This window comes from Pseudophryne corroboree, chromosome 1, assembly GCF_028390025.1.
Source record: "Pseudophryne corroboree isolate aPseCor3 chromosome 1, aPseCor3.hap2, whole genome shotgun sequence".
NCBI lineage: Eukaryota > Metazoa > Chordata > Amphibia > Anura > Myobatrachidae > Pseudophryne > Pseudophryne corroboree.
The window spans coordinates 156,012,816-156,035,434 of NC_086444.1; the positions used below are offsets into that span (position 1 = coordinate 156,012,816).

At 43.5% G+C, this 22,619-nt stretch overlaps 2 protein-coding genes across 4 annotated transcripts in view; one reads left to right on the top strand and one right to left on the bottom strand.

The window, feature by feature from the left end:
- Positions 1 to 22,619, bottom strand: part of IQGAP2 (IQ motif containing GTPase activating protein 2) — a 563,967-nt gene that overhangs the window by 128,188 nt on the left and 413,160 nt on the right. For all 3 annotated transcript variants that reach the window (XM_063963716.1, XM_063963722.1, XM_063963718.1), the window contains one exon: positions 1,254 to 1,344. In XM_063963716.1, the coding sequence (XP_063819786.1) occupies positions 1,254 to 1,344 (91 nt within the window). The remainder of the gene's footprint in view (positions 1 to 1,253; positions 1,345 to 22,619) is intronic.
- F2RL2 (coagulation factor II thrombin receptor like 2) lies at positions 9,199 to 14,090 on the top strand. Its single transcript, XM_063963729.1, has 2 exons — positions 9,199 to 9,412; positions 10,306 to 14,090. The coding sequence occupies exons 1-2, from the start codon at positions 9,358 to 9,360 to the stop codon at positions 11,388 to 11,390; spliced, it is 1,140 nt and encodes a 379-aa protein (XP_063819799.1). The 5' UTR covers positions 9,199 to 9,357; the 3' UTR covers positions 11,391 to 14,090.

Sequence of the window (22,619 nt, forward strand, 5' to 3'; positions counted from 1 at the left end):
TAAAGCTCCCAATCCTGTGTTATCGCAGCTCCGGCGGCCACTTACTGCGGATTAGTGCCAGCATCGAGGGGAGGAGTGCGCCGCATCGGGGCTAATTGGATACCCCTCCTATATTGTTTAATGTAGCAACACATACAGCTATAATCTATTGCCACATAAGTAATTATTTTTACATGTTATGTAGGGATACTTTGTAGATACTGAGGGGTATATGTGCGGGTTTACAGAAATGATGCCCATAGCAACGTATCAGATTCTACTGATCATTTATGTACTTCTCCACTTCTATAAACCTGCACTTTAGTAAATACACCCCCGAGTGCACAGCAATAGTGTTGCAAATGAATTCACAAAAAAAAAAAAAAAAAAAGCCACAATTGTTGGCACACACATTCACGATTTGTGTCAATAAAATGTAAAAGTCTGAAAGTCTCCATCTAGTAAACGGAAAAAAAGTTGATAATACACGCAAATAAAAATATAATACATGCAATAAAGAAAGCACTTATCTGTGTCAGTGGTATATTCACTATAATCATAGACAGGTGTAGCAGTGATAATCATTGTGTAGTTCAGTGTTTTTCAACCACTGTGCCGTGGTACACTAGTGTGCCCTGAGCAGTCTCCAGGTGTGCCGCCATAGAAGCAGAGCCAGGCCCGTCAGTGTTTTGCCGCTACTGAGGCCCTGGAACGATCAATACTGGTGGGTTTAGTGGTTGCAGAGCCAGTTCTTATTTTGGGCCCGGGCAGTGTTGGGCTCTTCTGGCTTTCTCAGATGTGGCTCAGGCGTTTCCTATGGAGAAGCTGCGACATGACATCCTAGGACACGCAACTGCACCATGCATCACCATTATATTTAAATGTGCCTCGGCAATATTTAAATTTTGTTCAGTGTGCCGCGAGTTGTAAAAGGTTGAAAATCTCTGGTGTAGTTGATAGGGCCACTGGCAAGCCTACGCGTGTCTCTGTGCACAATCACACAAACACATTACTACTGTACTCCCTAACTCCCATGCCCCTCCCTGATTCGCCAGGTATAAGCAGATGGAAGCGTCAGATTCTCACAAATCCACGCGCATAGCGATATTATGTGTTTTATGCTAAATAAACGGCCATAGGTCTCACCCTGTATCAGCCCCATGACAACTAGGGCGATGCTTAATTTTACCTCCGCAAAATACAAGATAAGACGCAAACCAATGACTTAAATATCAGGATCAGTTTCAGGTTAAAGCAACAAGTACTTTATGCACCTCTGTGTGCGTCTTCTGTGTCCTGATTGGCATCATTGATTCCTTTCTGTATTTCATCCAACCACAGAGCTGCAGATTCATCTTTGGATTCCTGAAAGTACAAGAAAGCAGAGACCCCCACTGAATCATTAGAACAATTGGTTGTAAACCACAAATCATTACTTATCTGCTTTATATGAAGTTGTATAGAAAATGTATAGTAGAACAGAATTCCATGGACATTAAAGAATAGCATTATTAATGATTGGGAATCTATTCAATTGTTTATTCTCACCTAATCTCCCATTAAAAGGTGTAATGTGATGGGAGATTTGGAGGCACTATTCAATTGTTTGTTTTGTGCACTGATCGCGCCCCGCAGTGCAGTGTTTGTCCGCGTTAACTCTGCAAAGTCATGGATGCAACGCCAAAAAGGGTTACTTTTTCGCACATTTGTGCTTGCCAACACAGGGAGCTGCAAGCAGAAATGCCAGCGATGGTAGCTGTGTGCGCCCAAATTGAATTGCTCTGTCAAGCGCTCGGCACTGACAGCCGTCACAAATATTTGAATTCTCCCCTTAATGTAAGGCCTCGCTAGTAAAAGCTACATGACTCTTATCATGCCTTCTACAACACACTTTACTTTATCTTTTTAAGAATATTAACAGATCATAAAAAAACCCTGCACCAATAGCCGCTGAACTGCTATTTGAGATACAGGATAAAAGCCTCAGTAAATAACTCATATTTAAGTTACTTGAAATCCTATTCTCTGTGAGATTCCAGAAAAGAGGTATAAGTGGGAGGTACAGGGGTCATGGTGCACGCACATTATGTCATTGGGAACATACTGTACACGATGAAGCAATTTGTTTCTGCACTGAGCCCCCAGGCCCAGACCACCTTGGGGGAAGTGTTCTGTTTAATTGTTTTTAAAAGGTTTTAGTTTGAAAATAATGAAACTTCTTTTACATATGTACAATGCACTTTTCTAGGTTATACAACGGATGGATGGATGAATGAATGAGTAGAAGAAAAACAATAAAGTGTTTTGTAAGAGTGAAGTCCCTGCAGTGTTGCTGGAGGCCTTCCAGGGCTGGAGTACAGGGCACTGTGTCTGGCAGAGTGTACAAATTATGAACTAAGGTTTGGTGACAGACATGTAAGGATGACTAATTGTGTCAACAGAGACACTTTAATATGATACAGACATGCTACAGACAAGACTTAAGCAATCTGTGCAGCTCTACGTACTGTGGAACTAACAGTCCCAGCATGCTCTGCTGGTTGCTATTTCTGCTACAGAAATCAACAGCCCATCTAAATATTTCCTTAAAGGACACAGATTGAATTGCCCAATTGTCCTGTATGATCGATAAAATCATAGTGAATCTTGCATAAGTATTTGCTTAACTTTATGTACGTTATCCGAACTGAACTGGAATATTAATCACTTAAAGCCATGTACCGACATTTTTCTGAGTATCTCAAAATATGCAAATGACCCCCAAGCCAGATGAATTTTGAAAGAACACATAGGGGGGAATTCAATTAGCAACAGAAAATTACCGTTGCTAATTGATCCCCGGGATTAATTGAGCCGGCATGATCAGGGATTTGGATTCGCCTGGCTTCAGGCAGGAGAAACTAAATCCATGATAAGTGATTTTTTTTTCGTCCGCAAACACGAAAACACATACATCCGGGAACTGATTCCGGATCCTGTGCTTTTCATACAATAGTGGGTCCATTTTACCATGAGAAAGGGCATTAATTGAATTGCCAGATAAAAACATTGGGCAAAAAATTACAATAAAGCCCTTTTTTTTTTGCTGTAAAATTTACGCTATCAATTGAATTCACCCCGTGATCCATTTCGCACGATAAAAAAAAATTGTGGGAAAATTCTGTTTTCAGGGCAGTTCAATTACCCCCTTTTTATTATACCAATTTTCAAGCAAAAATACACAGGATCCAGGATAAGTTACCAGATCCATGTTTGCAATTTGGGCCACAAAAACACCCTGCTTATCGTGGATTTTGTTTCTCTTTCCTCCGGGCACGTGAGATCAAATCACCGATAGTATCGGCTGAATTACCCACACACCCCACCCTGCAATCAATTATTTACCACGGCTAATTGAATTTCCCCTATTTCTGCAACTGCAACATTCCCAGAGTAATACCAACTGCACTGTTAAGAGTATATTCTCAAAAGTACAATACATCATGAAATATAGCAAAATGCTGGAAAGTGTACTTTAAATTCTCTTAACCCCTTCAGTGGTATGCACGGAATAGCCAGTGCTGTCAGCGCTGGCTATCCCGGAAGATTTCCGGGCATGCCCCTGACTGATTCCCCGGGGGCAGCCATGCAGCATGACGGCGCTCGGGAATCAACATAAGCCCGGCCCCCTCCATAATAGCTTAACTGTATAATAGCTTATGCTGATTCCCGGGTGTGGCAAGGCAGTCCGTAATTAGCGATGGCACAGGCGATAACGCTGGCGAAGCCCGCGCCGCCACGGGTGTTGCCGTGCGGGAAATTGCCCCTCTGCACTCCCCCCTCAGCCCCTGGCACTTAACCCCTGCACTCCCTAAATATAAAAACACCGTGGGAGGCGAGTATTTTTTTTAGAAAAATCTAATTGGTTTATACTGATTGGAATGGACGCTGGCGATGCCCGCAGGTGTTCACCCGCAGGCGATCGTCCCCCAGCACTCCTCCCCTGCAATTTAACCCATGCACTCCCTTAATTTTAAAACACATCATGGGAGGTGTATCATTTTTTGTAAAACCCGCCACTGAAGGGGTTAATTGGCATTCTAGGGTCATGTAAAATAAAAAAGTAAAACTCCCCCAAAGTAACAATGCAACATACCGTGTGTGTGTATGTGTGGCGAAGAGGGATTGTGGGGCATTTTATACAGAATCCCACTTTGGTGAGAAAGGCTTTGCATTGTATCAGTGCTATTGCATATTGATGTATCTGCCACATGGCAGCACAGTAGTTAGCATTGCTGTATCAAAGGCAGGTTTTATTCCAACCTTGGCACTATTTGCGTGGTGGTTCTGTGTGGGTTTCCTCCTGGTGCTCTGGTTACCTCCCACACTCCAAAAGCATACTGCTGTAGTTGTGTATGTAACAAAGGATAACAATAATAATAATAAATATGTATACTGCTCCTGTTGCCAACAATGGGGGTCATTCTGACCCGTTCGCACGCAGCGGTTCTTCGCTGCTGAGCAATTGGGTCGGGACTGCGGCTGCATGGCGCCCGCAATGCGCATTCCCGTCATTGCCCGGCGACGGTCGTCGCCAGTGCAGAAAGTGATCGCAGCGGCGATCACATGAAGACCGACAGGCGGGAGGCGTTCCGGGGCGTCAACTGTGCAAACTGGTTGGGACTGCAGCTGCGCGGTGCCCGCAATGCGCACGCTTGTCGTCGCCAGCACAGAAAGTGATCGCCGCGGCGATCACATGAAGACTGACAGGCGGGAGGCGTTCCGGGACATCCACTGACGTGGTGAGGCGAACGCAGGAGGATCCAGGCATTTGGAGGGCGGATGTCTGACGTCAATCCCGGGACCTTTGTCGCTGGATCCGTCGCACAGGGTAAGTAGGTCTGATCCTGGTCTTATTTTGAATGAAACTTTTTTAGCATAGCAGGGCTGCACAAGCGATCGCAGCCCTGCTATGCTAAAATAAACTCCCCCGTAGGCAGCGTCAAGTTGATCGCACGAGCTGCTACATACGATCAACTCGGAATGAGGGCCAATAACCAAACGTATGGTCAGCTGACATTGGGTATTTGTCTAACAGAAGACCCTTCACCTCATAGGACTGCCTAGCCCATACCCATAAAGAGATAACTCCTAGCAAGGTCATAGAGGCTTATGCCACCAGAACTTGATTTTAGGTCATATGACACCAAAAAAAAAAAAGCATGGTATTTAGAGATCATATTGTATAGGCAAAACAATGACATCATGTAAAATGGGAAAGCAGCCTTTCCTACAACTGACTTACTATTTACTCAGTGTTGTTGTAAGTCAATATTCTGTTTAAGGTCTTAAAGTAAAAAGGTTTTATTGTAATTTCATCGTAAAGGTATTTCAAGTGAAATAAGAAACGGCTTTATAGTCCACAGAATCTGGTTATTGGGAAATCAGGACAAAACGTTACAGTCATATCTGTGACAATCTGTGAGCTAGCTGAACAGTCATGCAAGCTGGCCGCACCTTTACTTACAGCTGGAAGTCGCTTATTGTGTTTCAGGAAGAAACAAACTTGGATTTCATCATAAAAGCAACAGTTCAGGTAATTAACCCACTGTACCTGACAGCAGGACTATGGGTTTCTTCACGGTTATTGCTGTATTTACAAGGTGTCCAAAGTAAAGGACTGGCAGGCCACACAAGTTACCGACACATGGGATATTTTCAAGCATTTCGTAATAAGTGTATATGTAAACTCTGGCACAAGTGGCTGTTTTTAGAGTTTTTCCTAGTTTATTAAAGGCCTTCAGTGGCTATCGCAGAGTACTGACCACAGTAACTATCGCTGGATTCTCTGTTGATCGGTGGTTTCCAATTCTGCTGCATGTGTGTCACCTGAAAAGCCTGCACATTCTATGTCTATTTCACATGGGAGAGGGCAAGTTTCAAAGCAAGTTTTACTGATGGCAAAGCAAATAGGCCTGAGGGAGGTTGAATTCCAAGGCTGGGACACAAATCAATCATAGTAGTTTTGCAAGACACAGTAAGAGTTATGCTGTTTGTTTGTTTGTTTGTTTGTTTGTTTGGTTGGAAGGTATGATGTGTGCTGGGGGGGTTCAAATGAGTAGTGAGGGGACAATGATAAGTCTTTGTTTATTTAAATGTGGAGCCAGAGGAATCGGGCGTTGAGATGGCCATTGAATGGTTCACTATTGATGGTGTCATATCTCCTGAGGGTAACGGGAATTTGGCAGTCCAATAAGGAGAGACGGTGGGACTAAGCAGTGTGAGTACCACCTCCTTTGCTTATAACATCATTGAGAAAAAATCTGTTGCAAGCCATCAATGATTTCCTATTTAGGTCTGTCTTCCAGGTTCACCCCATTTTGTTCTGTTGTTTTGTTTGTGAGCTTATGTGTGGTGTGGTTCGGTGGTGGTAAGCACAGTAAACAGGGCCAGTTGGGCTAGAGATATACAGATGTGTCCTCACACAACTAGCCTCAATACGCCATATGATGCAACTCGAGACACCTGGAGCGAATGAGCCGCTGAATCCTGTGCAACTCTGCTAGGTATCGTAGCACTTCCTAAACATATTCAGACTCAGTCACACACATAGATACACACAAGTGCTGCATATCAAATTCATCATCAGAATCATCTCCTGGTGCATTATAGTAACATCGCATTGGGCCTAAGATACATTTTTGGGTAAAATGACACAACAAATATGGCCATCGCTTGCAAGGTCACATTGGAACCTGGTGTGTCGAGAGCGGCTGTTTGGCATGACTGCAACAATAATGTATGAGAACACATCTGTAAGTACAGTAGATGGAAATTGGGTAGTGGAGATCTTGTGCTAACTTCTGCATGGGAGTTTAAGGATACTGCCTGCAAAGGGGTCAAAACATTCTGAAGGGCGGTCATGGGTGAGAATGTAGCACTCAAGGGGATAGTGCTATGACTCCCTTCCTTAATTATGTGTCATAACGGTTATTAAATCGCATGACCATGGTGTAACCTGTGCACTTACGCTTTCCCGTCGCCAGTGACCTGTAGTTAAATAGTTTCGTTATTATCTCCCATATAATAAAATACATTTCATGCAAAACTACTGTCTTTGTGTTGTTATTCTTGTGACTATTGGGAACAACAGTTGCTAGGGTCGGGAGTTTATAAAAACATTACAACACACAAAATGTAACATGGTAATAAAGACATGGGGCAGGAAGTAATGGCATCCGGGACTGCCGAAGGTGTGGGATGCCGGCCAATCTGGGCAATCACTATCAGGCATGGTTTTGCCTAGTAAGCAAGGTTAGAGAAAAAAAAAGAGTTTAAAAAAAAAAAGAAGCTTTTTTTGGTTAAAACCAATTTTTTTTCTTTGCATTAACGTTTTAATAAAAATTTTTTTTAATCCTGTTTGTTATAATACTGTGAAACATTGCTATGTATTAGAAACCTTGATCAACCATGTTTTAATGCTTTCTAACATTAACAATCCAAAGTTATCAGGCTTTGATATCATTTATTTTAAATCTTTCAATAAAACCAATTTTAGACTAAATATTATTAAAACATACAAAAGTACTTTTCAGAGAAACGCACAAACACAAAAAAAAGGAGTTAAGCATTAGCACTGGATATGTCACTGGCATTAAACATTTTGAATTAAAAACACTAGTTTAGATGCTTTTTCAGTTCCCAGTCTGTTTCGAAGCTTCGAATGAACTAATCCAAAAGAAGAAAAAAAATCTTTCTACACTAGCTGTAGATGATTGAGCAGTCAGAAGTTGTTCAATAATGGGAAATACATTAGGTTTTGTAGTGAAGTAAACATGAAGATTAAACCATGGGGTGTTTTTCTATGTATTGCCTGTTTAATGTGTTGGTGTCATTTTTTCCTGTACTATGGGAATGTTGGGGAAGAAGCTTGATGCTAGGCATATTTAGCACCTTTCTTATCTGATTCGCCTCCCTATATCTTTGTTGTGTGTGATTTACTGCATTGGTTCAGCTTACTTAGATGAAGACAACAAGCAACAAGAATGTGGAATAATACCAGGGATTCCCTTACAATAGGCTTTGTTTCTTAAGAAGTCATCGTGTTGTGCCATATAGAAAAAAAAACTGTTGTTGTTTGTTTTTTTTTAACCATTTGGTTTAAACCAGCCAACCCTGCTTACAAGTGATTGTCCCTTTATAAAATGTTCAAGATCGGCAAGCATCCTGCACCTCCAATGATCTTGGACGCCATTATATCCCGCCGATGAGGTCTCCTCTCACTCATACTTCATTGACAGCAGGTCCTAACTAATACTGAATAGCAGTATTTGAGAACAGTAAATATGTTCAAAATGAATGCCGGAGCTCCTAATGTGGTAGTAATACAGACTTTTAATTGAGCCTTTTACTCTTCAATGCAAATTTCCAGCAGTTCTATGGGAACCGTTCCAAAATCGAGAATGAAGGCATGCTGCAAATGCATAATGCGCAAATAGAAAATCTATTTTAACATCCAAATTTACATTTACTGATCCAATTAATAAACAGCGCTGTAGCAGTCAGATATCTACAACACAAAGACCTACTTCATGGAAGTTCCCTGCCAGGAGACTGGCCAAGTAGAAATCATTTAAGCCACATTCATTACTCTCCTTGTAAGAGACACAAAAACAATCATTTGAGAGTTAAGGTAGTAAATATATAGTATTTTACCCAAATAAAAAATTGGAATCACTACCAAACCAAGTAATATCCCTAATATGATTATTATTTACATTACGGCACTACCAAAGTGAAAATAAAAATATACCAGGCTGTAGCCCCTTTAAGCAACTAAGGGGTACATTTACTAAGCAGTGATAAGAGCGGAGAAGTGAGCCAGTGGAGAAGTTGCCCCATCAACCAATCAGCAGCTCTGTATAATTTTATAGTATGCAAATTATAGATGTTACTTCAGTGCTGATTGGTTGCCATGGTCACTTCTCCACTGGCTCACTTCTCCGCTCTATCACTGCTTAGTAAATGTTCCCCTAAATGGCAGTCATTCTTGCAAAGTGAGCTATATACAAATACTACAATAGGGAAAACACAGATGGACAAAATCCAGGAAACAGTCTGCAAGCAATCCTGTAGAAGAAACAGTAGAGCACTGGATAACTAGGAGTTAAAAGCCACTAGTGAAAAAGTTTATTTCTTCCAGCAGTTGTCCAGTCATGTATGCTCCTGTGCGTCACTCTAGGAGAGGAGGAGAAATGTGTTAGATTCAAGGGAGCTGCTCCTGCCTTGTTTGTGAGTACACACATGACATGGAGCCACCGAGGAGGCTGTTCCACTGCTCGCTCTATGGGACACACAGGACAATGACTGGACACTGAACTACACCCAGAAAGCCTAAAGATGTTATTCCTGCTGGCCGTATTATTTCTGTCCAGTACGGTTTACTGCCTGAACGGTGAGTGTGGGGATATAATGGTCTCGCAAGCAATAAAAGGGCATAGTAATCAGCAGCTATACTAAGGTTACAAAAAAGCAGGAAACAAGATAAGATTATGTCATGACGAATTTTGTCAATAGAGATATCTGCAAAATTTGTTTCAAAGCAAAATTTGTTTGAAATCCCTGATTGATGCAGATTTTAGCTGCCATATAGAAGGACAATAGTAAATGCAAAATAAACCTAATTTTGCATTTACTGTTATTGCCCTTTTGGGTTTTAGTAAATATACTCGAAATAGTTAGAAGTGTATATTCAAAGTTGACAAAGAAAGTGATAGGATACTCCGTTTTGTCAATGATACATACTTCTGCCTAGTTCTGCTTGGGAGCCGGAATATCAGTTAAACAAATTTATTTCATACAATAATTTCAACACATGATGTCATAAAACTAAAATTAAACGAGACCCTGGGGTTTAAGATTTTCTATGGCAATTGTTTTTTTTTTTTACTGTGATAAAGCTACCTTAGAGTTAGTCACTCAGTACAACACAATACCACAAAAGCACACAAACTGTGTTTTCAACAGGAAGTGCCACCTGAAGGGTTTATAGCAATATAGTCTTCGTTGTTATACCGCACCTTTACCTGCCTATCCCCTGGTCACTACTAACTCACAATGTACTGCTCATTATAAATAGAGTTAAAAAAAAGAAAGATCTGTAAATGGGACAAAACAAAAGAAACTGGCTATTCTGATTAAGCAGAAATCATGTCCAAAAAAAAGCAAAGCGGGGAAACAGAGAATTTTTTTCTGTAGAGATTTCCTGTATGTATTAGAATTGCTCTTTGAAGATCTGGACATTGGGAGAAAATTAATTTAACAAACTATGCATCTATGATTATTCAGGCAGTGATGTCGTACTGGTGAAAAATGAATCCGAAGTTGCGTTTCCAAAGACTTTTCGAGGAAGTCATGATGAATATGACAGACTTAACGAACTTAATGGAGTCACAGAGTCTATAGCAAATGAGTTCCAGAACGCCAAGACAAAGCAGCGGACAATTGTGGTCAACAATGCTACTTTGGCCTACTTAGGAAGTTCCACAAGCAGACAACTGATTCCAGCCATATACACTGTGGTCATACTCATTGGGATTCCTTCCAATATCCTCATACTAAGGATGCTCTTTTCTCGAAGCCAGTCTGTGTGCATGTCAATATTTTACACCAACTTGGCCGTGTCGGACTTACTTTTCTGCCTCATGCTACCCTTCAAGGCCGCGTACCACCTGGATGGCAACAACTGGATATTTGGAGAAACTATGTGTCGCGCCATGACCATCTGCTTCTATGGGAACATGTATTGCTCAATTCTACTCATCATGTGTATCAGTATCAGCCGCTACATCGCCATTGTACACCCGTTTATATACCGGAGTTTACCAAAACGGACCTGTGCGATTCTCCTGTGTACCCTCGTGTGGATTATTGTCCTTGTGTTTATGATACCGTTTTTCACTCTGAAGCAAACGTATAAGCTGAAGGAAATGCATCTGGTCTCCTGCCATGATGTGCACGAAACCTCCGCTGACTCATTTCAGTTCTACTACTTTGTTTCACTGGTAGTGTTCGGCTACTTTGTCCCATTCTGTGTGGTAGCTTTCTGCTGCTTCTCAATCATTAGAACTCTGGGGACACATGATCAGAAACGCTTCTTGTACCTGAAAATAACCGTCCTGCTTCTGGTCATGTTCACTCTGTGCTTTACGCCGAGTAACATCATACTCCTTATTCACCAAGTCAGGTATCATTACAGCAAAATGGATAACATGTATGGGAGCTATCTGATTGCGTTATGTTTTAGCAGTTTAAACAGTTGTCTTGATCCTTTTCTCTATTTTCTTATGTCTGACATTACCAAACCACCCAAAACCTATGCTAAAATGAATAAGCTGTCTCTAGAGAAATGCATGACACTCCTGCCATCCTGAAACATTCCACCTGTACATCACTTGGCTGATATTCTAGCGCCATCTGCAGGACTGTTCTTATGCATGACACTACTGCCGTCCTAACAGATTCATCCCGTACATCTCTTGGCTGATATTATAGCGCCATCTGCTGATATTTTATAAGAAAATAATAATTTGAGAGATTATGAAGACAGATGTGAATACAGTGCCCTTAAAGTCATTATTCTAAATATTGTAGTCGCAGTGGATTCAATAAAGTGTATTATCTCTTTACACCAGTGGTGGAAAATGCAAGAGACCTCTGGGCCCATACATGTGATAATAAGGGTTTAATCACAAGCGCCCCATTATAACCCTCTACAATTGTGTACATCGACATTCAGTGACCTCTGCAGTCCATGCACCTAGTGGTTCTTCAGCGGTTAGGTTTAAAGCATGCCCTGTGAGCCTGTCTCACTAGGTACGCTGGGACTTGTAGTTAAACAACACTGACTGAACGGGCATGATCCTCACGGACGTTAGCATATGCAGGCGTGACAGTGGCGGCAAAATGGAGAAGGAAATGTCTGTTGTGTTGTGATTAAAGCTGGTTAGGAAAACTACCAGACAAAAATATTAAATAAACATTACATTAATTGTGCATTTATTAAAATCACCCCTCTCCATCTGCCACTGGAACAAGGAACTGACCCTGCTACAAAATAACCTGACTACATGACTCAAAACCAGATAAATAACGATTCTTAGTACAGCAGAAGACAATAAAGTAAACTGTCAGAGGACAATTTTGAAAAACAAAAACCTACTAATAAATAATGTAATGCGTTGTTAAAGAGGTGAAGAAAATATCTCAAAGTAAAGTAAATGTCATGTCAACCACATGCAATGCTGTGCACAATAGTGTCTGCGTCACATCGTCAAGTCATATACAGAAAAATTATTATTATCCTTCATTTATATGGCGCCACAAGGGTTCCGCAGCGCCCAATTACAGAGCACACAAACAAATAATCAAAACAGGAAAACAGCAACTTAAGGTCCGTACACATTAGACGATGTCGCTCTGTGTCTAATGTTTCCCCTCCCGGGCCGGCCGGTCAGCGGCCGTCAGTACACACTGACCGCTTATATCGCTCAGTGACGTCACGCCTCCGCAGCCCTGCATGCAGGTCGTGGACGACAGTCCAGATCCTGCATGCATGCACTGGCGACAGTGACGATCGTTGCCGACCCGCGGGGCCGCGCATCGGTCGTCGCTGGTAGCATACACACTTGCCGATAAAATGAGCGATGTCGCTCAGGGAGGGGGAAGTGTGTATGGGCCTTTACAGTTGACGACAATATAGGACAAGTACAGGGTAAATAAACATAATTACATCAGCAGATGACACTGGAAGAAGTATCAGGTGGCAGAAGACGGCGGGATTTGGTGCAGTTGAAGATTATTAAAGAAAAAGGATAAGCACAGGAGGGAAGAGGGCCCTGCTCGCGAGAGCTTACATTGTAAAGACAGGGATGACACAGACAGGGTAAAAATAGTTGAAGATGAATTGAAAAATAAATTTCAACGAGATCTCTCATGTGTAATGTTATTAAAAAAAGCATACAGAAAATGAGATATTTTCAGCGATTTTCTAAAAAGTGATATAAAAGGGTGATCTGTACAGAGGACTGGGTCTTTGTATAGTTCTAAATTAATAATGTGATTGGGCACTGAGATGCTGCTTGCTTCAAGACAAGACACCACTCTTGGGCTGCTATTGTCTGCAGCCGCTGGGCGGGGGTCCTGCCGTGCTGACCGATCAGCAATGATCGGCAGCACGGCAACAATGAGGGGAGGGTGCAGAGGCCTCTGAGAGCAGCAGCCGAGGGAAGTTTCCCTTCCCTGCAGCTGCTAACACTGTTTATCTGACTGGTCGCATCCTGGGCGACCAAGTCAGATAAAGCACTTGCTGGTATGGTTGCATCTGATTAAGGAACAAGCAGTTTCATAGCTGTCATTAATGTCTCATGACCATGATGTAGGGAGCACCCTTTTCTCAGCCGGCATGTGCACTCTGTTTCCTGTAATGTCTATGAGGGATTGCACCCTGAAAAGTAAGTATTGGTGTGTTTTCCAAATAAAGCTAAACACACAAGGTGGCTTCTCAGTGCAGATTTCAGGAAAAGAGACACATGCCCAGGATTACAGCAAAGAGACATAGTTCTGCTTACTTTGTATATTTTTATACATTACAGGTTGAGTATCCCATATCCAAATATTCCGAAATACGGAATATTCCGAAATACGGACTTTTTTGAGTGAGAGCGAGATAGTGAAACCTTTATTTTTTGATGGCTCAATGTACACAAATTTTGTTTAAAACACAAAGTTATTAAAAATATTGTATTAAATGGCCTTCAGGCTGTGCGTATAAGGTGTATATGAAACATAAATGAATTGTGTGAATGTACACACACTTTGTTTAATGTACAAAGTTATAAAAAATATTGGCTAAAATTACCTTCAGGCTGTGTGTATAAGGGGTATATGAATCATAAATGCATTATGTGCTTAGATTTAGGTCCCATCACCATAATATATCATTAGGATATGCAATTATTCCAAAATACGGAAAAATCCCATATCCAAAATATCTCTGGTCCCAAGCATTTTGGATAAGGGAGACTCAACCTGTAATATTGTATTATTTACATAAAATAAACCTTTAAATCGGGTGCTTGGTTTCAGCTTAATTATTTTGTATTATGTATTTCCGATGCACCGCAATCTGACAACCAGTCAGCTCCTGTTATTTTATTTTAGACCAGTTCAGAATTAAAAATAAATCAACGAAAAGAACAAAAAAATCAAATAAAGTTTCTTTTAGTATAGAATTGGTTTCACCTCAATGTATACTCCACAGACTCGGACTGACCTCTTCATGGCAATCGTGCTCCCTAGTATAAAGTTTCTTATTGAGAAATTCAGAAAAAAATATTAAATTAAGTAAATTGTATTTTTATGTCTTTCTTGGGTTCTTTTATGTGGTGAGGGACATCATTTGCTTCTGTTTGTCCATATGTTTTATGATTGTCAGCCACAAGCACTGACATGACCACACGACACTAGGGGGAGTGGCAATATTACACCAGGGGTGTGGCCACACAGCAGAGACCCCTTTCTTTGCACTCTGGAGGCATGGCTAAAATGATATAGTACTGCCTCCAGTATAATAGAAATACATAGTAATAACCCCAGTATAGTAGAAATATATTTTAATTCCCCCAGTATAATAGAAATACATAGTAATAACCCCAGTATAATAGATACCGTATATACTCGAGTATAAGCCGACTTTTTCAGCACTTTTTTTTGTGCTGAAAAAGCCACCTCGGCTTATACTCGAGTCAGTGCAGGCAGAGGCAGAGCAGTGTGAAGGAGGGACATGGAGCGCACAGCGCGCGGCGCTCCTGTGTCCCTCCTGCATCTCCGGCGGCAGCAGCGGCGGTTCTATTACAGGAAATACCCGTTCGTGACCTCTTATCACGAACCGGCACTTCCTATAATAGACCCGCCGCGGCCGCCGAAGATGCAGGAGGGACACAGGAGAGCCGCGCACGCTGTGTGCTTCGTGTCCCTCCAGAAGACAGCGCGGGATCGACGGAGGGGTAAGTAACAACACTGTGGGGCATACCTGGCACTTGGGGAGGGAACGTATCTGGCAGCACTGTGGGGGCATATCTGGCAGCACTGTGGGGGCATATCTGGCAGCACTGTGGGGGCATATCTGGCAGCACTGTGGGGGCATATCTGGCAGCACTGTGGGGGCATATCTGGCAGCACTGTGGGGGCATATCTGGCAGCACTGTGGGGGCATATCTGGCAGCACTGTGGGGGCATAACTGGCAGCACTGTGGGGGCATAACTGGCAGCACTGTGGGGGCATATCTGGCAGCACTGTGGGGGCATATCTGGCAGCACTGTGGGGGCATATCTGGCAGCACTGTGGGGGCATAACTGGCAGCACTGTGGGGGCATAACTGGCAGCACTGTGGGGGCATAACTGGCAGCACTGTGGGGGCATAACTGGCAGCACTGTGGGGGCATAACTGGCAGCACTGTGGGGGCATAACTGGCAGCACTGTGGGGGCATATCTGGCAGCACTGTGGGGGCATATCTGGCAGCACTGTGGGGGCATATCTGGCAGCACTGTGGGGGCATAACTGGCAGCACTGTGGGGGCATAACTGGCAGCACTGTGGGGGCATATCTGGCAGCACTGTGGGGGCATAACTGGCAGCACTGTGGGGGCATATCTGGCAGCACTGTGGGGGCATATCTGGCAGCACTGTGGGGGCATATCTGGCAGCACTGTGGGGGCATATCTGGCAGCACTGTGGGGGCATATCTGGCACTATGAGGGCATATCTGGCACTGAGGGCTGTGTACGGCTAGAGCTGCATTTCCCACCCTAGGCTTATACTCGAGTCAATAAGTTTTCCCAGGTTTTTGTGGTAGAATTAGGTGCCTCGGCTTATATTCGGGTCGACTTATACTCGAGTATATACGGTATATATTGTAATGCGCCCAATTTATTAAAAATAGGATTTTGGTACTTACCAGGTAAATCCTTTTCTTTGAATCCATAGGGGGCACTGGAGTACTCTTGGGATATGGACCGGGCGTAGCCGGAAATGGCACATATTTAAATTAGTAACTGGCCATCCCCTCCATATTCCCATAGACCCTTCAGTATTTTTACTGGGCCGAACAGGAGTGATAGAGAGGATGAACCATAGAGAATTACATATAACATTATATGAACCTATAACATTAGAATATAATGGTCAACCCTAAATTTGACACATAACGTAACTGATAACAATCAGTTGACACCATAACATCGAATGCATTGGTGGTAAAGTGTTACCATAAGATCCACAGAACTTACCACAAGACAGGTAAACTGCTCTGGGTGGGCGTCCAGTGCCCCCTATGGATTCAAAGAAAAGGATTTACCTGGTAAGTACCAAAATCCTATTTTCTTTTTCATCCACTAGGGGTCACTGGAGAACTCTTGGGACGTACCAAAGTTTCCCGTTGGGTGGGAAAGCTGTTTGGCACCTGTAACACTACACGGCCAAAGCTAAATGTTGATGCCGTAAACGTAGCCAACCTGCAAAAGCGCACCAACATGCGCACTGATGGTCATACACTGATGACCATGTAGCAGCTCGTCTAAGCAGTTTCGTAGAAACTCCACGACCTGCTGCTCCTGACCTTCCCAAAGAACGTATGGAATGGTCTGACACTGATGTAGGCGGTTGAAACCCGCTTATGACGTTCACTAGAACGTGTGGAATGGTCTGACCCCGATGTAGGCGGTTGAAGCCCGCTTATGACGTTCACTAGAACGTGTGGAATGGTCTGACCCTGATGTAGGCGTTGGAGCCTATCATGAAGCTAAGCCTGACGTATGACATAAGGTCTGCTTGGAAGCTGGTAAAGCCATCTTCACTACATTATAGAGAACAATGTGTCTGTTCTACGTACAACTGATGTTTGGGTTACATAAACGCGTAGTGCGCGTACCAGATTCAAAGTAACTTAAGTTCCCGAACATATTGATAACCCAGGAACTACATTAATTAATTGATGCGTGACATTATACTATTTTTGACAGGAAAACTGAATTTGTGCGAAGTTCCGCCCTATGATCATAAAACACCAGATAGGGTGGCTTGCATGACAAGGCCCCCAATGTTAAAACACGCCTTGCTGAGAGGCTAAGGCTAAGAGAAAAGCGTTTACCAATTGAGAAACTTAACATCCACCTGTTGTAAGAATTCAACAAATGAAGACTGTAAAAAAAACCTAAAACCAGATCAAGTCCCATGGCGCTGTAGGTGGTATAAATGGAGGTCGTCTGAGGAGACCTTGCAGGAAGGTGTGTACAATCGGCAAATGAGCCAAACACCTTTGCAGGTAAATTGACATGGCAGAGACCTGCACCTTGAGTGTAGAATATAGTCCTTTACCAAACCCAGTCTGTAAAATATTAAAAGACGGGACAACCTGAAAATGATGTTGGAAACTTCTGAGCGTCACACCAACCTATAGAGGCACGCTAAATCTTGTGATAATGAGCTGCCGTACTGGCTTCCCAGCCCCTAACATGGTTTGTATACCAGATTCTGGAATGCCATTCGTTCTTAAGAGAGCGCTTTGAACAGCCACCCCGTCAAACGCTGCCGCGCTAAATCGGGGTAAAAGAACGGACCCTGGTGGAACAGGTCCGAACGTGGCGAGAGCGGTGAAGGATCGGCTGCGAGTAGTTCGCGGAGATCCAAGAACCATGCCCTCCGAGGCCAATGTGGCGCCACTAGTATGACTGTCATGGATTCTTGTATGATCCATTTTAGTACCCGAGGAAGCAGCATAAACGTTGTAACAGATACACAACGCTGTACAGCCACGCGATCGTGAGAGCATCCCCAGCTGCTGCCTTCGGAGCTCTTGTACTGGACACATACTGGGATGGACACATACTGGGATGTGTTTTTTTTTTTGTTTTTTTTCCGAGATGCCAATAGATACCCCTGTGGGTAACTCCAACGCTGGACCAACATCTGGAACACTTAAGAATTCAATGCTCAGTGTCCTGGAATAAGCTGCCTTCCAGCTGTTCACTCCCAGAATGAACATCGAGCAACATGCCGCATGGTCATGCGACTTCGAATCCCTCCTTGATCGGTGATGTATGCGATCGCCGTTGTGTTGTCTGACCGCACCTGGACAGTCTGAGACCGGAGCATGTGGCCCGCTTGCCGCAGCGCGTTTGACCGAAATCTTCCGTGATTTGTGAGGTTGATCATTTGGGACTCCAGGTCCCCAACCTCTGAGACTCGCGTCCATTTTTAGAATTATCCAATTCCAGACGCCGAACATTGTCCCTGCGGTAAAATTATGTACTTGGAGCCACTAGAGTAGTGAAACTCTGGCCCTTAGAGACAACCGTACTATTTGATGAACTTGTAGGAGCGTGCAAGAACATCCAGGTGAAAATGACCTGAGTGACTCCTTGCGAACTGGAGTGCGTCGAAAGACGTCACTCTCCTTTCCAATAGGCGAAAGGCCAAACGGATCAAGACTGTCCGTGGCTTGCGTACGAACTGTACGTTTTGACGAACAGTTTGTGTGTTGTGTTCAGGCAGGTAAATCCGTTTAATCACGGAATTATCCCTATGCCTGAGTCCGATGTTACGGAATGAGGCTTGATATCTCGAGGTTACCAATCTAACCGTGCTGAACGACACCATTGTACGTTAGTAAGACCCGTTGCATGACGAAGTTTTGAGACGGAGCTTTAATGAGCAGATCTGCCAAACACGGAACTGTTATCACTTCCAGGGATGAGCTATCACGATAGCCATTACTTGTGACAACCCTAGGCGCCATACGAAGCCAAAACGGTAGCGCTTGAAAGCGAGAATGGGTATTACTGCAACTTAAGTAGGCCTGATGCGTCTAAGTACTTATTCTTGTTGAAATCCAGAATCACTGTGGGTGTCAACCTGTAGTCACCAACTGCAGGTATTCCTCTGTTGAATCTGTAGTAAGCGACGCACTGATTGACCTGAAGGGTCAGTATCGGACTGACAGAGTCAGCCAGCCTTGGAACTACCCCAAACTGGAATAATGACCGTGACTCTGTTGTTGACCGCAGTCAAACTGCTCAATCTACTAGAGCTTGTATGGCGGTGTGCAGAACCGCGATTTTATCTTCTGACCCAGGCAGACCCGTCTTGCAAATTGCAATGGTGGAAAACAATCAACCTTTATCTTGTAAACTGCGATCCCAAAATTGCGGATCCCCCAACTGTGGATACCCACAACTGACGATCAGCGATGGGCTGGAAACTCATTATGGCCCTGGTTTTTCAGTGGCTTAGCTGTAAACGCCACTGAAACCCTGGTTAAAGATGCCTGGAAGTAGGTGGCAGCACTTTAACCGTATATTGAGGACAATCAGACAATTAGAGGTTATCGAAAACCACGTTCACTACCACCTGACCCGTCTGTGGCTGTCTGTAGCACGGCCCCGAAAGGACTGAGATGTAAAGACTATATCCTGAGTATATTTATTCTGGAATTTGTCCAAGACAGGACGAAACCTGTAGCCAGCGTAAGGTAATGTTTCTATTCTCGTTTAGAAACGGACGCCGTCCTGTTAAGAACGTAGCGAAAAAGCACGTTGTGCCGCACTAGTGAAGCTGAAAAGCGAGAACTAAACTGACTGACGTCCACAGAAACTGTACCTAGATATTGAGCAGATTCACAAGTGTGATCAGCGAGAAGCGTAAGGTGTTCTTCTTGTAGGGCAAACGTGAACTGTATTGCCATGCAACCACTGCCCTGTTAAGCCAAAACCCGGCCCAAACCAGGTTAAACACCCCCCCTACTGCTGTATACTGTAGGGCACACTGCGACGGGTATCCCTGAAAATGTCAAATTATAAAACAATAATAACAATTGTCCCCAGTCAGTATATACGCCAGCCTCCCCCAACGAGGAACGGCAATAGTGCGTATGTGCAGTCGTATTTGTCCGACGGACTTTGCAGCGAAGCTGTTATGCCTTATACTTAGTCCTTATGTACACGGACAAGCAAGTACAGAAGGATAGACCAGTACCTTGACTTAGTACCACGTAAATAAAGTGTGTATAAATCTACATTACAGCACACGTGTTCATCTTGTACAAAACAAAGAAAATAAAATTCCTAACACCCCGGCTCCTCTAGAGGCCGAGTGTCGTAGGGCAGCAACTTCCTGGGAAGAACCAGGAAGTAATGTTAAAATGGTGTCCGGCCATGTGCTTGCTTATTGCAAGATTGCTGATACACGAAGTTCCATATATATGTATATAAATATAAACATAGATATATATTAATACATGCATATGTATATACACAGACACACCTATCTGTATACCATCAGTGTGTAAACACACAAACACATATACACACATACATACACACATATATATATATATATATATATATATATATATATATATATATATATATATACATACATATACACACACAACAGTTATATTGTATATGTAACAGAGACTCTGATATTGGCCACAGGCTTAAAATCCTGATGATTTTGCTGCCTAAACGCAGTTTAGTTATTGGGGCCTCCCCGCGGGCTTCCTCCCCCCCTCTCTCTCCTGCAGAAGAGTATTATTTGCAGGTGCAGCCTTTATTCTGGCTGCCGACTTCCCCCACACTGCTCCCCCCCCCCCCGTTGTTCAGCAGACGGGAGACGGGGAGTGCAAGTCTTACCGTGGCCGTGTGAAGGACTGCACGCCGGAGATTGGTGAGCGGCTGCCAGAGAGGGCCGCGGCAGCAGCTGTCCGCGGTCAGCTCGGCCGCTCAGCCCACCAGAGCCGTACTGGGGTAGGGAGGCGGACGGATTGCGCGGACGCCGGAGAGACGGGGATCGGCGAGCGTTCCGGCGGTAGTGGCGGGAGCTGCTCGCTAGCTACCCCTGCAAGCGGCCAGCGGCGCCGGGTGACCCGGGGAGCGTCGAGCGGCCTGCGCTGTGCCGGGGTTCACTCGCTGGCTCCCTCTGCAAGCCCAGTGGAGCATTATAGTGGCAGCAAGGGGTTTTACTAGTGGCAGGCAGCAGGGGAACGTTTACAGCCATTAAAGTATATAAACACATACAGTCCCCCCATAATGGGCGGCAGCGTGAGCTGACTGCCCGCAACAGACAGAAAAAGTAAGTAAGTGAGCGGCGGCAGTGAGAGCTGCCTACCGCTCAGTACCTGCACCACCTGCGGAGGCCATGACGGGACTTCTCTGTAAGCGCCGTCCTGCGTCCTTGTGCAGCCGGTGGCTGCAATCAGCTGCGCTGATTTTGGTCAACGGCGGGGCCCTTTGTATGAGCACCGGCAGACCATCTGCTGACTAATGCAGCACCAATGATCCTTAACCCGAACTTCTCTGATAAGTTGGGAAGGGATCAGGTAGAAAAAAACCAAAATATATATAATCTTGCTTGAAGAATCGAAGGACATTCAGTCCACAGTACCTTCCGACTAGAGGCACAGAAAAATACTGAAGGCTCTATGGGAATATGGAGGGGATGGCCAGTTACTAATTTAAATATTTAAATATGTGCCATTTCCGGCTACGCCCGGTCCATATCCCAAGAGTACTCCAGTGACCCCTAGTGGATGAAAAAGAAAATACATAGTAATGCCCACATTATAACAGGAATTTATACTGTAGTAGTGCCCCCGGTATAATAGACATACATTGTAATGCCTCATAATAATAGACATATTTAGTAGTGTCCCACATTACAATAGAAACACACAGTAATGCACCCATAATAATATATATATATATATATATATATATATATATATAAGTGTTACACATTATATTAAAAAATTAATGACCCCACACAGTGAAGCCAGAGATATGCCCAGCAGCCCAGCCTGTGAAGAACAAAAGTCGCTCAGTGCCGATGCGTCACTCAAGTCGAGAAGCAGCTGGACACTGCGGGAAAAGGCACCCAGCCCAGTCCCCAGGTTCCAATTGATATATAAACCACTCAACGGGTCCACGACAATGCAGAGTGCTGTGGTCATCTCAGAGTTCAGAAAGGGTATCTTTCTGAACTCTGGGAGGACCACAGCACTGTGAATATATCAATTGGATCTGTACCCATCTACATAGAGTCAGGGATAGACCTTGAACATATTTAAATTCGGTTTCATATTCTGACTACAGCATATTTATGAATTCCATTTAAATATGGGCTTTCCATCAATGGATTATTTGATGTAGTCATTTGGTTTTATACCTGCTTTTATTGACAAATACAGTGTGATTCACACCCCTTTTGGATTATATTAAAACCTCTGGCACTCGAAATTACCCCTGAGGAAGTCCCAGAAAGGGACAAAACGCATTGGGTTTTGTTCTAATACTGTTATCCATCTGTGCCATATGCTGTCTATGAAGAACTGTCACAAGCAATAAGCCCTATCAGGACTTCAATTTGACAGAAAGTCTTCTGAATCTACTGGTTACAACAATGTATTAGGTCTCGAGAAATTCTTATTGTAATTTTATGTGATTGTGATATTTTCTTGCATTAAATACTAGTTTTTAATGTGTTTAATTTATTGATGTGATATACAGCACTACCTTCTAGCGTCCTTAGATCCACATTTTATATATA